General features: G+C 39.7%; 1 protein-coding gene across 20 annotated transcripts in view; it reads left to right on the forward strand.

The window, feature by feature from the left end:
• The window catches only part of CAMK2D (calcium/calmodulin dependent protein kinase II delta), a 332,892-nt gene that overhangs the window by 311,342 nt on the left and 3,839 nt on the right, over nt 1-17,711 (forward strand). For 19 of the 20 annotated variants that reach the window (XM_075616655.1, XM_075616503.1, XM_075616662.1 and 16 more), the window contains 3 exons: nt 13,356-13,431; nt 16,055-16,149; nt 17,425-17,650. In XM_075616655.1, the coding sequence (XP_075472770.1) occupies nt 13,356-13,431; nt 16,055-16,149; nt 17,425-17,650 (397 nt within the window). Of the gene's footprint in view, nt 1-13,355; nt 13,432-16,054; nt 16,150-17,424; nt 17,655-17,711 lie in introns of those variants that run through there. The other variant, XM_075616549.1, reaches the window with a different exon arrangement.

Below are 17,711 nucleotides of genomic sequence, written 5' to 3' on the forward strand. Positions count from 1 at the left end.
AAATCGCAGCAGGTTAATGAAAATAGTATATTATTATTTATATATTTATTATTTTAACAATTTGTTTTTTCACTTTTTTTTAAAGCAGCTGAAATAATCCTGAAACAAATGGGTTATTATGTTCCCTAGTATTATTAGCATTATATTGTTTGGTTTTACGTGATATAAAACAAATACAAAAACCCTGCGCTCCTCCCAAATTGGTGGGCAATTTATTAGTCAGCGTAATTTCTAGTTAAATAGAAGCAGAAATTGAGTCTTTGTGTAAATACAGACAGAATGCATTTTATTCTTTCTCTATCATACATTAGAATTCAATTACCCTTGGAAGAAATTGTAGATTAAATTTACAGCGGATGAAATAGGGTAATTTACTTGGGGTACAATAGGGCAGATTTAGGGGAAGCAAAATTGATGGAAATCGCATAGTTTTCATCATTATAGCGAGGTCTTTGCTCTAGTTTTTCACAATGTGCGTCTGTCTGTGATTTAGAAAGTGTAATAAGAGTTAGGAAAGATTTACATGATGCATGAGTAACTGTTTCAGCTTGTATACTGTCTGCGTAAAAAAAAAAAAAATCAGCCCATTCTAAAGTGGCATACACTTTTCTGGCTAACAATTTGCATCAACTGTAGGAATCTTTCTTACATTTTATGCAAACGTATACAGAAAATGGAGCAATGCATCAAAACAAACTTCTATTCACACTTTTGATAGGCCCCTAAGAGTTCAAATGCAGAATTTCCAGAACTTGATTTTACAATTGCTGTCATAGTAGAGTGAATTAAGCAGTTTAGAAAAAATTGTAACATTATTATTATTAAACAGCACACATTATTATTACCATTTATTTGTGAAGCTCCGACATCTTCCGCCGTGCGGTACGATGTGGTACAAAGTTATATGTATTACAAAAACATAAACCATTACATACAGGTGAGGACAAAGAGATACAAAGAGGTAGTGAGACCCTGCTAGGGAGAGTTTACAAACTCAAGAGTCACATCTTTAAAGTTTTGCCGCCTCTTCAAGCACTAACAGGGTTAACTTTGATGAAGATACAGTATTGCATCTTATACCCTATAACTAAGAGAAACCAAAAAAAAACAGAGGTCATCATAAAACCAAGCAAGAGTCTTTGTACATGTGTACTAATTATATTATAAATAGTTATGACAGCTAAATTGGCCCTGGAGAAATATAGGCATGCTGTGATTCCATTTATTGTACTAACATAAAAGTGCTTTATACATGAAATGCTCTTGTTTAGCAACATTCAATTAAAGGTATGAATAACAAAAGAGTATTATTTACCAAAAATTCTGCTTTGGCCACCATTTTTATCATTCGGTTATGTATGTATGTGACATCACCCACATCAAATGGCACAGCGGGTGACGTGACTTGACCCCGCAGCGTCATTTGACGCAGCTGCAAGCTAGGGGGGGGTTCGAGCACCGGGGCAGGCAAGACAGGGGGGCGCAGCAGCAAACGTTTGCGCTCTAGGGTACCCGCGCAGAGAGATCAACAGAGGAGGAAGAGGAGTTGGTAAACAAGACACTGAAAGTACGATGGGAGAAGAAAGAGGAAATCTAGGATAGAGCTCTGTTATGGATACCAAGAGTATAGAAAATGTGAAGGAGAACAGGATGATCCTCAGTATCAAAGGCTGCAGAGAGGTCGAGTTGTATGAGAAGAGATCATTAGATCTTTGTCTTTGGCAACATGGAGATCATTATTTATTTTAGCGAGGACTGATTCTGTGGAATAAGCAGTGCGGAAACCAGATTGTAGAGGATCTAGGATAGAATAGGTAGTAAGAAAATGGAGGAAGTGAGAAAAAACAAGGTGTTCAAGGAGTTTAGAGGTAAAAGGCAATAGTTGGAGAGACAGGTAGGGTCAAGCTTGCTGTTTTTGAGTACAGGTATAACTGTTGCATGCTTGAAGGGTGTTGGAAAGGTAGCAGAGTAGAGGGAGGAGTTGAAAATATGTGTGAGTGTACGGATTAGAGTAGGAGCTAGAGGTTTGAGGGAATGGGGTCAAGAGGGAAAGTGGAAGAAGGGGCACTTCCTCCTCTGTGACTGAGGAGAAAGAGTCAAGGAAGGCAGGAGGAGAGTTAGGAAGATGAGGTGTAGAACGTGAGGAGGATAAAGAGGGGATGTCTAGTCGATAAGATTTCACCATAGCATGACACATACAGTAACACAGGTGACAAACATGCCACAATTTTCTATCTATATTTTTCCAGCATAATTTTTCCAGCTAACCTCTATGTATCAGACAAAAGAAAAGTATACTGTACTGTAATGCAGTGAATGATATGCATTGAAATAGTCAGCAAAGTCCTGAGGTGAAATGGGAGAAGAAAAACAGGTAACAGTGGTCTGAGTAGTGAAGTCAAAGACAGAGAAGAGTTGGCGTGGGCTTAACTTGTGAGGGTTGATTAGTGATGAAAAGTAGGTTTGTTTAGCCTGGGAGAGGACAGAGTTGAAACAGGATAGGATAAATTTGTAGTGAAGGTAGTCAGGGAGAGTATGAGATTTCCTCCAGAAGAGTTCAGAGGAGCGAGTGCAGGAATGCAGCATGCGTGTGTGTGGCAATTTAGCTAGGGTCTGGGGTTGGAAGAGCCAGAACAGCAAAGAAAAAGCAAGTCATTTAGATCAAGAGAGGAGAGTAGGGCCGAGTTGTAGTTTATGACCAGGTTGTCAGAGTCTGTAAGGGAGGAGAGGGGGCAGCACAAAGTGGAATCCAAAGCTGGAAGATTAATAGAGCGCAGATCTCTGCAGAAATGAAGGGTAGATGGAGGTGAAGAAGGAGAGAAGGGAGAGAGAGAAAATGAGATGAAATGATGGTCAGAGAGAGGAAAGGGAGAAATGGAGGAATCGGAGAGAGAAAAGTTTTTTTTGTGAAAACCAGGTCCAGGTCATGGCAGTCCTTGTGGGTGCTGGCTGCAGTCCACTGTTGAAGGCCAAAAGAAGAGGTTAGAGAGAGAAAGCGAGAAGCCCAAGGGACAGAGGGGTCATCAATATGGCATTTGAAGTCCCATGGAGAAGAACGGGAGTCAGAGGAGAGAAGGGAGAGACAGGATTCAAAGTGTGTGAGAAAGACAGAAGGGGGATGAGTAGAGATAGGTGGGCGATTTATGACCGCTGTCTAGGAGAAAAAAGGGAGAGGAGAAAAAAGCTGGACAGTGTGAGCCTCAAAGGAAGGAAAAGATGGAGAAATAGTGAGGGCTTGGTAATGGCAGATTGAGGAGAGGAGGAGCCGCACGCCTCCACCCCTGCAATCAGGAAGTGTGGGAGAAAGAAAGGCCACCATAGGAGAGGGCAAATTATTTGGATGGATGATGGTTATTTATGCCCTTATAAACTCAATAACATTTTGGTCGAAAAGGTCCAATTTAGCTCATATGCAAACCTCAAGAAATTCTCAGACAGTTTTATGATAGTACTGTACACTTTATGAATACTATGGTAGATAGATCGTGTCAAAGGGGCACGATCCACACAAAGAATCCCTTTATAAGGCGCACCACAGACCAAATGTTTATAGTATAATTATCGGTCTTACCCGGGTTATACACTAACTATTAAAATAATCTTTATTAATATTGTTATAATTAATTTAAAAAACTTCAATAACATCCAGAAGTCAGTAGATGTTAATCTAAAAGTAGTGAGTAGATCACATCAACATATAATATAATAGTGTGTCATATACAGTACATGTGTTGAATGGACATAAACCCATAGTAATTCTCTATTGGGTTTTTAGAGTGATCTCTAAATCTTAGTAAGTATGTCCTGCACACTCTATCTACCTATTTATAACACAAATGTAAATGGTAGTCCTATAATCTCATAAGCAATGTTTAGTGATCAATCTTTATTATCTCTGTTACAAGGTAAGAACACCAAATTCGGACCAAAGGTTTAGGGATATATCAGTATTTATTCCCATACCTTAATATAATGCCCGTTCAACCATCTATAGTGGGCAAATCTAGGGTGAATTTATATTAAAGGAATGGAGTATATACAAAGCCTTCATTTATACCTGTGGGATTTTGGGTATGTAAAAGGTAAATCCACTTGGCCTCACGCTGGAGGAGTAGGAGTAGACTATCCCAATTACCCCTACGGATGCTAGGGGCTATGTGGTCAATGCCTTGAAAGCTTAATGTATTGACATCTCCTGCATGTTTTTCACGTACATGCCTAGAGACTGGGGTGTCCTATTGGTTTCTAATGGAGCCTAGATGTTCTAAGGCTCTCCTTCTTAGTTCTCTTTTTGTCTTCCCCACATATTTAGCTCAGCAGGTACAGGTGATCAAGTATATCACTCCTGTACTTTGACAGTTCATAAATCCCTTCATAGTAAAGGTTTTAGTGTTGTTCCAATTAGTGAATGTTTTGCTCTCCTTCATATAATCACATGCCTTGCAATTATGGCATTTATAGAAACCCTTTACTTTTAGCCACGTATTTTGTTTTTTATTTCTTTGTCTGGTCTAGCGGCTATGTACGAGGAGATCACAAATGTTCTTAGATCTCCTCCATACTACTGATGGTTTATTTCTTAAAACCAGTTTCAAATCATCGTCACCCATGAGTAGGTGCCAGGTTTTTTCCAGGATCTCATTGATCTCTTTCCATTGTCCATTATATGTGCTGATGCATCTAATCTCCTTACTACTATTAACCTTCAATTTGTCCATTAACAGCTTATCTCTCGGTGTATTTATCGCCCTATGATAGGCTTTTTTCAATTGTGATTTGGAATAACCCCTGGCTAGAAAGTTGTCTTTCATTTCCTTAGCTTGTTGTTTGAAGGTGCTCAAAGCCCTCAGATTTGAGCACCTTCAAACAACAAGCTAAGGAAATGAAAGACAGCTTTCTAGCCAGGGGTTATTCCAAATCACATCACCACATTATGTACTGTGGGAGTAGCCCTGTGGAGCTGTGGTGTGGTGTGACATACTTACTAAGATTTAGAACCCAATAGAGAATTACTAAAAACCCAATAGAGAATTACTACGGGTTTATGTCCATTCAACACATGTACTGTATATGACACACTATTATATTATATTTTGATGTGATCTACTCACTACTTTTAGATTAACATCAACTGACTTCTGGATGTTATTGAAGTTTTTTAAATTCATTATAGCAATATTAATAAAGATTATTTTAATAGTTAGTGTATAACCCGGGTAAGACCGATAATTAAACTATAAACATTTGGTCTGTGGTGCGCCTTATAAAGGGATTCTTTGTGTGGATCGTGCCCCTTTGACATGATCTATCTACCATAGTGTTCATTTCATTATAGTTCCCCGCCAGCACACAGAACGCATATTCAGAGTTAGAGCGAGGTACACCTTTTCTTTTGTCTACTGTACACTTTAACAAGACACCTACCCCTTTGGGTGATACCTAATGTACACAGTGGTTTGAAAACCATTTTATTCCTATTGTTTGACTTTACATTGGATGCAAAACATTTTGTATTGAGTCATAGACCAACTTTAAAGCTGGTCCTATAAGCCTAGAGACATAATCGATATTTCTGCATCTCTAATATTTTCTTAGTTGGACAGTGAAATTAGAAGCGAATGCCACTTAAAGGTGCAATCCAGGCAATATCCTACAGTACATGTGTTTTTTTTCTTTAATATATCAGTTCTGTAGTATTAGATAATACTTACTACATTACTGTATTATTATTTTTTTAATTCAACTCAATGCCATTTTTGATGAGTTTTAATATACTGAACATCATTTGATTTCTGTAGCAGGTTTTAGCACACTTCCCTAGCAGCACTTTTTTTGCAGCACTTTTGCTTGACTAAATAACTAGTTGTACTCCTCCATACCACCTGTACCTTCATACTTCGATTATGGGGTTTATATCATATTCTACTGGATATGAGAATAACCTTGCATCAACAAATAACATCTGGAAGTGGGATTGAGAATTATTTCTACATCTACAGTATAAAAGAAGAAGACCTTTGGCAAAAGCTTTAATTACATTGAGAACACCATCTTGTTTGGTAATTATATTGGTAACAATGATAACTCTGTACCGGAAGCACGGCTAGTGCTGGAAGCGTCTTTTGTTTTCCTTATTTATTCCTTCATATCCAGTCTTCTATCCATTGCCAGCTAAGATGCATACTGTATCTGCCTTGCCTAAATTAGAGCAGGTTGAACCAGATCCAGTATTCATATTTCCTGGACAGATGGAGAAACCCATAAAAGTGAGAATTCCAGAAAATGATTATCATGTCATTTTATGAAAGTAAACAAATTCTAACCATGCACTGTTTCATTACAGTAGTGGCTCGATTATTGTCCCAGTGAGCCCTCTGATGGAAAAATGAATGTCCTCATCACCTGCCAGTCCATTGCTTGTCATCCATTTATAAATACGCTTATAAAGGTGTGGATGGTCAGTGAACAGTGGCATAGGCTGGCAAGGTGGCTTTATCATACAGTATTTAACATGGCACAGTAACACAAATGACAAACATACCACAATTTTCTATTTGGCTTTTTCCAGCATAATTTTTCCAGGCAACCTCTATGTATCAGACAAAAGAAAAGTATACGTTACTGTAATGCAGTGAATGATATGCTTGCATCTTTGTCAAATCTAAACTGCTTGCTAATCAAATTCCATTTGACACGGGTTGTTAGCTATGGGGATTTACATACACAGAAAGGGGGAAAATAAATGATGTACAGAATGTGATACAAATACAATTCATTGCAATATGTGTGTCATGTAATTCCTGCCTTGCATCTAACACTGCCCAATTCACAAGCTGACACACACAGACAACTAAATTGGAGCAAACGACAGTACTTTGATACATTTGACACTAGGAGGTGCGTGATAAGAAGGTCGCTTTGCATAACTACTGTATCTTCAAAACAGCATTGAGAAAAATCCACCTGATCTAAAATCAGACTACTGAATCCATCTAACAGTGGTTACCATAAATTATTGTACTTTTCTTCTGCTTATCTATGATTTTCACACATACATTATAATTGAAATGCTTGTTTTCTAAAGGCTAATCTTTTTCGTCACTCAGGTGGGGGGTAAAGATGGGCGAACTTTTCTCAAAAATGCATTTTTTTTTTTTGTCTATCACTGAAAATCCGCGCACTGAATCTGAATTTGCATACTAAATCGGAATCCGCAAACTGGATGTGAATCCGCAAACGGATTTGTTATCGGAGGAGTATATACAGATGAAACTGTAGATTCTGGCCCAGCGTGTGAGGAAAATCCACATACATCTTGCAAACCCTCTGCAGCACAGTCCATGGCATGCTATAATGGCCCATCGGATTAACACAGCAGCGGGGGTCCCTGCATTTGAATGGGACTCCCAGCCCGGTAGCATTCACACAGCGTGAATCCGATGGGCCATTACAGCGTCTATGGACTGTGCTGAGGATTATTCCAGGCATTTTCATGGAATTCCTCAGAATCTGTGCCAAAACCGACAGTTTCATCTGTAAATAGGGGTGCAGTCATAATCTAAGCCATTGTGTTGTAGGCAGGGTTTGATTGTGGAGGGGTTAGGCGAATGCTGCTCTAGTAGTCAAACATTTATACATTATTTACTTAGTAAAACTTGTATTTTATCCATTAACTATGACTGACTGGACTGACCCCTGTCTCTGTGTGTCCAGTCCCTGGGCTGGTGGTGCCTGGCCTCTGTGACCCGGACTCTTCTCTACGATCTCTGCGTCTATTATATAAATTATATAGCAGTATATTCATAATAGAATAATAATAGCAATACTGTGTCAATTAATTTCAAGGAGGGTTAAACTTCTACACATTTAGTTTCTCTCATTCCCTGTACCTAGTGTTCCAGGGCGCAGCCCAGGCCACTGAGGCCAGCCACTTCTGCCACCTACAGCAGCGGATTTCAAAATCCGCTGCCCCATGGCACTTGCCTGAGTCGGCTGCCTCCTTGCTGTCGCCCTCCTGCTCCTTTTGGAAACCCAGCGTCAAATGACACCGCAGATGCCACCAACGTGACGTCGCACAGCAGCGCGTTGCCATGAAACGCAACGTAATTTGACATCACGATACGCCACGTTGGTGATATCGCGCGGCGTCATTTGACACTGGGATGTATGTATGTATGTATGTCTTTATTTGTATAGCGCCATAAAATGTACATAGCGCTTCACAGTAGTAATACATGTCATATAAATAACAAATATAAATAACAGATCATGGGAATAAGTGCTTCAGACATACTGTAAAAGTAACATTAAGGAAGGAGTCCCTGCTCCGAGGAGCTTACAATCTAATTGGTAGGTAGGGAGAACGTACAGAGACAGTAGGAGGGAATACTAGTAAGTGCGTCTGCAGGGGGCCAAGCTTTGTGTCATGTGTCCATGATTATCCAGTGCTATTCATATGCTTCTTTAAGCAGATGTGTCTTAAGGTGGGTCTTAAAGGTGGATAGCGAGGGGGCTAGTCGGGTATTGAGGGGAAGGGCATTCCAGAGGTGTGGGGCAGAAAGTGAGAAAGGTTTAAGGCGGGAGAGGGCTTTAGATACAAAGGGGGTAGTAAGAAGACTTCCTTGAGAAGAACGCAAGAGTCTGGATGGTGCATAGCGAGAAATTAGGGCTGAGATGTAAGGAGGGGCAGAAGAATGTAAAGCTTTAAAAGTGAGCAGTAGAATTGAGTGTGAGATACGCGATTTAATCGGAAGCCAGGAGAGGGATTTCAGCAGGGGAGACGCTGAGACAGATTTAGGAAAGAGTAGAGTGATTCTGGCAGCAGTGTTTAGGATAGATTGTAGGGGAGACAGGTGAGAGGTAGGAAGGCCGGACAGCAGGAGGTTGCAGTAATCGAGACGGGAGAGAATGAGGGCCTGAGTCAGAGTTTTAGCAGTTGAGTAACAGAGGAAAGGGCGTATCTTTGTGATATTGCGGAGGAAAAAGCGACAAGTTTTAGAAACGTTTTGAATATGAGAGGAGAATGAGAGAGAGGAATCAAGTGTGACCCCTAGGCAGCGTGCTTGGGCTACTGGGTGAATGATCGTATTTTCAATAGCAATGTGGAAGGATGTAGTAGGGCCAGGTTTGGGAGGAAGTATAAGGAGCTATGTTTTTGCCATGTTAAGTTTCAGTCGGCGGATGGCCATCCAGGATGATATTCCAGAGAGGCATTCAGAAACTTTGGTCTGTATAGCAGGTGTAAGGTCAGGGGTTGAAAGGTAAATTTGTGTGTCGTCAGCATAGAGGTGATATTTAAACCCAAAAGATGTGATTAGGTCACCTAGAGAGAGTGTGTAGAGAGAAAAGAGAAGGGGTCCCAGGACAGAGCCCTGGGGTACCCCCACAGAGAGATCAATAGAGGAGGAGGAGGTGTTAGCAAAAGAGACACTGAAGGTACGATGGGAGATTCCAAAGGAGCAGGAGGGCGATAGTAAGGAGTCAGCTGACTGAGGCAAGTGCATTTCGATTAGGTCAGATAGGCCAGAGAGCGCGGCAAAAGCATATGCGGGCCCCAAATGGGCCTAATGGGAAATATGCAACTGACTACCTACATCATCCAACACAGAGCTACTTCTAGAGAGCAAGGTTGAAGGAGGTGGAATTATTTCCTCCCTCAAGCTTAACTCAGACACAACCTGTTCCTCTAACACAGACAGAACAGGTTTCAGGAAAAATAGAGCACTACTTACACCGGTATTTGCCAAGGAATAACTTGCAAGAGAGTGTGTCCCCATAAAAATGAAAATATAATGTATCTTCAGCAACAAGCTACATAACGGAGCCCAAAAAGCCCCTAACACAGCCTGGACAGTCATACGAGCAGCAGGTTCTTGCGGCATTCACACAACTTCAGAGGGTGCAGACAACGTACTACTGATATTCCTACTGCTGGTACCAGAAAAAGCAACTGGTAAATGTACTGCTGCTCTTGCTGCTGCACCTGCACTGCTAACTGAGCCTACAAACTCCCTCCTCAGTCTCACAGAAGAGGCACCAGCAGAGCCCCTCCTGCCTTCACTCTCCATAATAAAAATACAACCAAAAACTCTCTCTAGACTCTCTCTCCCTGTCTGCAGTTGCCAGCCTTAACTGCTGCCTGTCCCTACTCCCTCCATAAAGCTACAAAACCTGCCTACCCAATAATAACCCAGACACCAGTCCAGTCACATGCACCCTCTCCCTTCACAGTCACGTGTGAGAACACAACAGACAGGAAGTGAGAGGGGCAGAGCGGACGAGCGCGGATTAGAATGTTTTTTTTCATCTGTCGAACAGAGTACTATTAAATCTGCGCTACAGGAATTCGATGGCAGATTCTGAAGAACCTGTATGAATTTCCATGTGCGGAGCAGATATTGATGGAAAAGGCAAGTTAGTGAAGCAGGGCCGGCCTTCGGATGTGCGGGGCCCAAGGCAGCATGCTAGTACTGGGGCATTCGGTGGAAGTGGTGGGGTACTTCAGAGCGACCCTCCTGCAGCATTGAGGCGTCATGACATCACGGCGACTCGTGTTGTTGTGGCAATGCTGCAGGAGGAGGGCCGCTCTGGGCAAGGTAAGACCCTCACCACACACACCCACCCTTTGGGGTGATGAGCACACACATACCTTGGAGAGAGAGGGGGTCCTGCTGGTCCGTGGGCCCCAGCTCCCTCCGGTCGGGTGAAAACTGGATCCCCGCGCCGGCAGGAGGAGGGAGAAGGAGCATGGGCTCTCTTACTCCCCATCGTGCCCCCCCCCCCCCTTCCCTGAAGGTGCTGGGCCTAGGGTAACCGCCGTGCTCACCTTGCTCTTTGTTGTTATCGCGGAAGAACGATGGCACTCAGGCGCTGCCGAATTTCGAGCAGCATAAAGGTATTTTACAGTGTCTGTAAGATGTCCAGAATGGTCATCACATCACATTGTGTAAATAAACATTACTGGCTTAGAAGCAGTGCACAATGGTATTTAAATGCAAAATATAGAACTCAGTATTTTTTTTGTTCATTGTGCTAGATATTTTTATGTTAGGGTTTAGAAGTGGTTGTAATTGCTGATTATTGCCGCCTCTGTCTTTTGCTAAGAATATTGTTGACAGTCTCTCTTGTACAGAAATACTTTTCTGCTAGAATATCACTGTGTTCTCCTACATTAGGCATTAATTATATTCCAGTGCCATAAGTTCAATTCTTTTATCATTTGCCGCCAATGCAAGGCAGCAGGAAGATATATTAACCCAAACTCTTGTGGTGAAAATCATTTGCAAATGTGAATCCTGTTTTTTAAGAAATTTCAACCAATGACATAGCTGTACGTATGGCAAGTATAAATATTAGAAAAAATATAAAATTGGTAGGTTATTTGGCTTTTAATTTTCTTATTTTGTTTTTAAGAGAGATGGTAGATCAGGCCTTCTTATAAATGTGCAATATTCACCTAATGAATTGTCTTTTGTCAAACCTTTCTCCTTTGAAAACACACCTATTAGGTTATTTATTAATGTATTTGAAAATGTTAGATTTCTGGCAATTAAAATGTTGAAGTACATTGGAATGTGTTGGCACAGCAGTAATCTTAATTATATTTTATATTAAATTCTTGCAGTTAAATGTATTCAACTTCAGTGGATATATTTTTAAAGCGAAAGAACTGGGATAAAAGTGATGTTCTAAAGTCTCCGCTGTGTATTTATCCACAAAGAGTTAATGTACTGTACTTCTCACAGTTGGCAAACTAAGAATCCAAATTTAATGACAACTAGTTGCCAGATTTTGTTACTTCTTGGTAAAATGAATCCATTTTTAGTTTCCACACAAAAGTACACCTCCCACACTACTGTGCGATTTTCTATAATACTCTTTCAGCTGGCTGTCCCATAATGGTTGGCTGGATTTCATAAATGAGCCTACAAACTTTAGGATTGAAAGTAACACACTTAGAGCAGAAATCCCACCTACAGTAGTATACCTTACATTAGGGGTGTGCAAACTGGGGGCGTGCCCACGGGGGAGGGGGCAGCAGTTAGAGGTCCTGCTCTCTCCCCCAAATTAAATGAAATGCTGGGGTACCACGCAAGGCCTCGGTAACTAACTTACCTTGGCTTTCAGCGACACGTCGGCAGGCAGGGGGGCACAGTGGGAAAAGATTGCGAGTCCATGCCTTACATAATCTCTGGGTTCTGAGGTTACCATGGTAACCTTTAGACTGCACTGGGCTCTGGGGAGTGCTCCATTTTAACCTCCCAGACACTTAATAGTTTCACTGCTTATATGTCTTGAATGCAGCATCAGATTTTACACGTAAAAGGCGTTGGACTGGGCGAAAAGGGATTGCTTAAAGCTGCAGACCAAGCAATATCCTACAGTAGATGTGTGTGCGTGTTTTCTTTTTTTAAATAAATCAGTTCTGTACTATGAGATGTATTATAATGCAACAAGCATTTTTTTGTTTCTGTAGTAACCATTTACAAAGTCATCCCCTTCCTCTTCTGAAACAGGCTCTGGCACATCCTTTTTGAGCCCTGCCCTCTCTCTAGCAGTGCACCAATTGCATCTAGTAACTGCCTGGTCACATGATCTTCCCCACAGAACTTTGCATCTTTGGTCCACTTCTGCTGCACTGACACCATATAGTGAACTCTGAGCCGAATCTTCGCAGATCGATCGGCAACTTAGCTAATTGTGTGGATTGTATTGATGCACATATTGAAGGGGGGGGGATGTAAATGGCAGCTTGAACTGCTGCTTTAAAGGAAGTAAAACATAAAATGTAAAAAAAAAATAGTAATCAGCACAGACTGAGCATATAAGTCTGCTGTTCCTTCGTGCTTTATAAGATAATAGGCTATATACAGTATGATATACCAGACTTGTGAAAATGTTGACAGGATTTCATATATTGACTGGGCAGCACTGCATAATGTCATCCATTAGACGTAGGTAACAAGTGCCAATACTGAATACCTTTATGTGAATTACCCAAATAAGTTGGGGAATTCAGGATACCATCCATTCCAGATGCATATTAATCATTATAAATGACAATTGTGATTCTTATATTGATCCTGAAATAACAAAGTGCTACAATATTTTCACTCACTTCAAACAAACACTGACATTTTAGAATAAAGTATGAAAACCTTACTAACATTAAGGGTGTGCGTGTTGTGCCTGGAAAATATTTTATAGATTGACGATCAGCAGGTCTGAATCACATATCCAAAAATGAGTGGTCTTAGAAATTACAGTGGAATACCTCTAGACAATTTGTATTGTATTACTTTGTCCTACTATAATATTTCAATGCATTCATGCTAACAACCTCCTTTATATTGTAGCCCGCAAGCAGGAAATCATCAAAGTTACTGAACAGCTAATTGAAGCAATAAATAATGGAGAATTTGAAGCATATACGTAAGTTATACAATATGTGTGCAGAAAATTTTGCTTCAATTATATATTATCATGTGTGTGAAATATGGGAAGTAACACTACATATTTTCTTTAGAAATGATAGCTTTTCGTTTCACTCATAATTAACTATCTTTACCGTGTTCACTGAATAGAATACCAGGAACACTGTGCTTAGTAGACTGAGTTCCTACTGGTTGTATATGAAATCTGTGAACCCTGTATTTGTAATCAGTGAATCCTGACCACGATCCCTTTAACTTTATCATCACCTAATAACGAATATCCTTACTTGCAGTACTTTCCCTCACCCATTCTACGATTATAAGCTGCAATTAAAAATGTCATTTTCATGTAGAAAGATTAATTTATTACATGCATTTTCATTATGGTTCATACTGTAGGTGCACTGACCTAATTATGGCTCCCCGAGTCCCACTATTATCACCTTTACTACTATCATATTTGACTATTTTAATGCGCACAAATTATATTATACATCCAATTCATAATAAAATCTTACAGTAGAGATTAAGGGTGCAGAAGTATGATGGCAGGTACATGAGTAACTGAGCCATAATTTTGCCATCTCCTCCCATTCAAGCAATTAGATATGAATCATATTACTTCTTTAACATAGCTTTTGTTGACCGAACATAGAATTTGATGGTAGGTAAGAAATAATTGGCCCACCAAGTCTTCCCATTTTCCTATCTGCTGTAAAACCTCAGACTGTATGAGCCACTACCACCTCTGTTGGGAGCGGCTATTCCACAAATCCACCACCCTAATCCTGAAGAAGTACTTCTTCACATTTCCCTGAGCCTGTCACTTATCCGCATTAAAGCACAAACTCTTATTCTAGCACTTCTAATTCCCAGAAATATGCTTCCCTCCTGTATTTTGTTGAAACCCTTTATATATTTGAAAGTCTTGGATAACCCCCTTTATTTTTCTAATACAGTGCTGCATGTTGAATTCTTCGGCATTTTGTTGCATAAAAGTCCAGTGCAATCCCTCTGTTACATACAATATTGAAAGGGAAATGTATTTGTAGTATCTGACCCATTGGGAATTTGATTCAGCTCCATTACACACATCGGCCATTAAAATATTGTACAGTACCTGTTTTTGATTGAACACAACTTATAAATGCTTTTTTGATATTTCAAAAACTACAGGTTATTTATTTATTATTCTTGCATTATTGGGGTTCTTTTTACCTGGTGTTCAAACCCTTTTGACTCATCCTACTGCAACAGTTTGCTAGTCCTATACATGCAGATCACTGCTAGCCGTCATAAACAATACTAGACACTAATAACTGTACCACATAACCAGTCACACTAAGTCATGAAAAGTTGTGTTTTAAACAATCCCAGAGAGGTTTAAAGATAGTGGGCAAATACAAATAAATGACATTAAATGTAATGTGGCAAACAGGGAAATGTACTGGCAGGAGAGACATTTAAACATTTCAGGTATCACTTAATTTATTAGTCATTTACGTCTCTGTAGTTCCTGGGCACTAATGTGATGCAGATGTCTCATTGCGTACTAATTGATAGGTTGAGGGGGGGGAGATAGGAACACAGCCTGTTCACAAAAGGTTAATTGGCAAAGACCCCACTCTTCTTCTATCATACATAGAATAATACATCTCTTCCACTGTACAATGCAGGGCTGTTAATCCTGGGTACTGATTGGCTAAGCCTTTAGCAATTGCTGTCAGTGACTGATGTCCAGAGTGCCTGTCTCTAGTCTTTTTAATTGCTTTCTTTAATCATTGAAATCTGGATGAGAAGGAAAGATGTTCTAATGTCCCCATGCACCAACCATTTACGAAAACAAATGTTTTGACTTCTTTTTGATTATAAGGTTTTTGTCCTAACGATGCCTTGACCTGCAGATACCGAATGAAATTGCTCCAGTTGCACCAATTTGCAGGAGTTTCATCTTTTAGAAAGAGCTTTGACTGCAACAAAACACACATAATTCCTTCAGAAAAAAAACACTCAGAGTAGCAGTATTAAGTTCAAAACAGACTTTGGTATTAGTATTTTTTTTTCTTTCTTTACTGTTCTCTTATCCTCTACACAGTTCTTACTTTGTCCTCCATATATTGTTTACATCATTGATGTATGTAAATTGCTGCACAGGAAATGAATAGTGTATCTGACTTGATAGCAGTGAGCAGTATGTACAATTAAGGTTGATAGATCATACAGATGTAACACGTGAAAAGGGGGCAGGGCTAACCCACAATACAATAACGCCTGCTACATCTGTAGTGAGGTTTAGAGAGAAAGAACGAAGTGTGTACATACATATTTTTTAAACCTATGCAATGTACATGTTTGTGCAAGCAGAGGTGTCATTACCCAGAATCCCTGGCTGCAGTGGAAGCACTGTTTGCTTAGCGATAATGGGGAAAGGCAGGGTTGCAGAGATATGCAGGGTGGAATGTTTATTTGCTGCAAGTATAAACAAACATACATAACAGTGGCGAAACTACCCCTGGTTCAGCCGCACAAAGGCCCCCACTTCCAGGGGTCCGTCCTTTGTTAATGTTATTACAGATTTGTAAATATGTTCATTAATCCAAATGGTATTTATCTATTTACAGAAAGATTTGCGATCCAGGCCTTACATCATTTGAACCCGAAGCTTTAGGAAACCTTGTAGAAGGGATGGACTTTCATCGATTTTACTTTGAAAATGGTATTTTTCTCTGCCTCTCTCCCTATCTTTTGTGCCATTGCACTCCAACTACTATTGTGTATTATCCATAAGTAAATTTCATTTGCTGTTGAAAATGCCAAAATTACAAACAGTATTCAGATGCTGTAGTACAGCGGGTCAGAACCGGAGACTCCATCTGTAGATCAGTATCAAATGTAAGATTTATATTCGTGACTGTGAGGACTCCTACATAATTGTTCATGAAACATCCAAATTAGTTATTGATCTAACTATTCATTTGGGAATATTTTTAAATGATTTCACGATCGCGTAATATCTGTAAAATGTATTTTGACAAATACAGAAGATTTCATCTTTAATAGAAGGTGATGCATATGAACATTTCCTTTCTGACATGTATTACAGCCAATTTTATATCAATAACCAATAGAAAAACACACAGCCTGTGGACTCAAAACCACCACATCACATAGTGTCACATTTGTGTCAAAAGGAATGCTACTAGGATTGTGACCTCATGTATACAACAAAAAGCCCCAGTGCTACATCTAACTTGACATATTATATAGTTAAATACTTATCTGTATATCTTCTCATAAGCAAGGGACATTTAGTTAAATTCTTTGGCCAACATATTTTTAAAGTTGAAGACTTAATACGTTGGCCAAAGAATTAAACTAAATGTCCCTTGCTTATGAGAAGATACTGTAAACAGATAAGTTTTTTAACTATATAATAATTCAAGTTAGATGTAGCACTTTGGCTTTTTGTCTTTTGTTCAATAAGCAATAGAACATAAAATGTTCACAATTTACATTATATTTAATAGACATACTACCCACAAAACCTACGTGTAAGCTCAAAAGCAAAAAATCCCAAAGTATGACATATTAGAGGATTGTACGTTAACGAATTGAGGAATGATTGTGGCAGGAAGTCCAACGTTGCAGTTAAGGAATTATAAAGCCGTTTAAGAATAAAATCATAATACATTTAGGAACGTACAGTACTACAAAGGTTTTACATCAATATTTGTACAAAAATAGGAAATGTGTGTAGTTAGGTTGAAGAAGAGCAAGTACAGTATCTGCAATTTGTGCATAAAAAAACTAGACTGCATGTTAGTGATTTTATTTAATATACTTAATGAATAGCACATGCAACACACAAATATTTAGATCGTTTTTTATGCTATTGCTTGAACAATAATAAAACAAAAAGCAAATAATTTTTATCTTCATAATTCTTTTCTATTAGCTCGTTAAAATTCACGAGCTTTTTTTTGTACTTTAGCTTTGTCCAAGAGCAGCAAGCCGATCCACACTATTATCCTGAACCCTCACGTACACCTGATTGGGGAAGATGCTGCCTGCATAGCGTACATCCGTCTCACTCAGTACATGGATGGCACTGGTATGCCAAAGACCATGCAGTCTGAAGAGACCCGTGTCTGGCACCGCCACGATGGAAAATGGCAGAATGTACACTTCCATCGTTCTGGGTCACCAACCATACCCAAGTAAGGAGCATCAAGCAGAACCAGCTATACAAGAGAGTTGCTGCTACAAAAGTGCTGAAAA

This window comes from Ascaphus truei, chromosome 1 (assembly GCF_040206685.1).
Source record: "Ascaphus truei isolate aAscTru1 chromosome 1, aAscTru1.hap1, whole genome shotgun sequence".
Classification (NCBI taxonomy): Eukaryota; Metazoa; Chordata; class Amphibia; order Anura; family Ascaphidae; genus Ascaphus; species Ascaphus truei.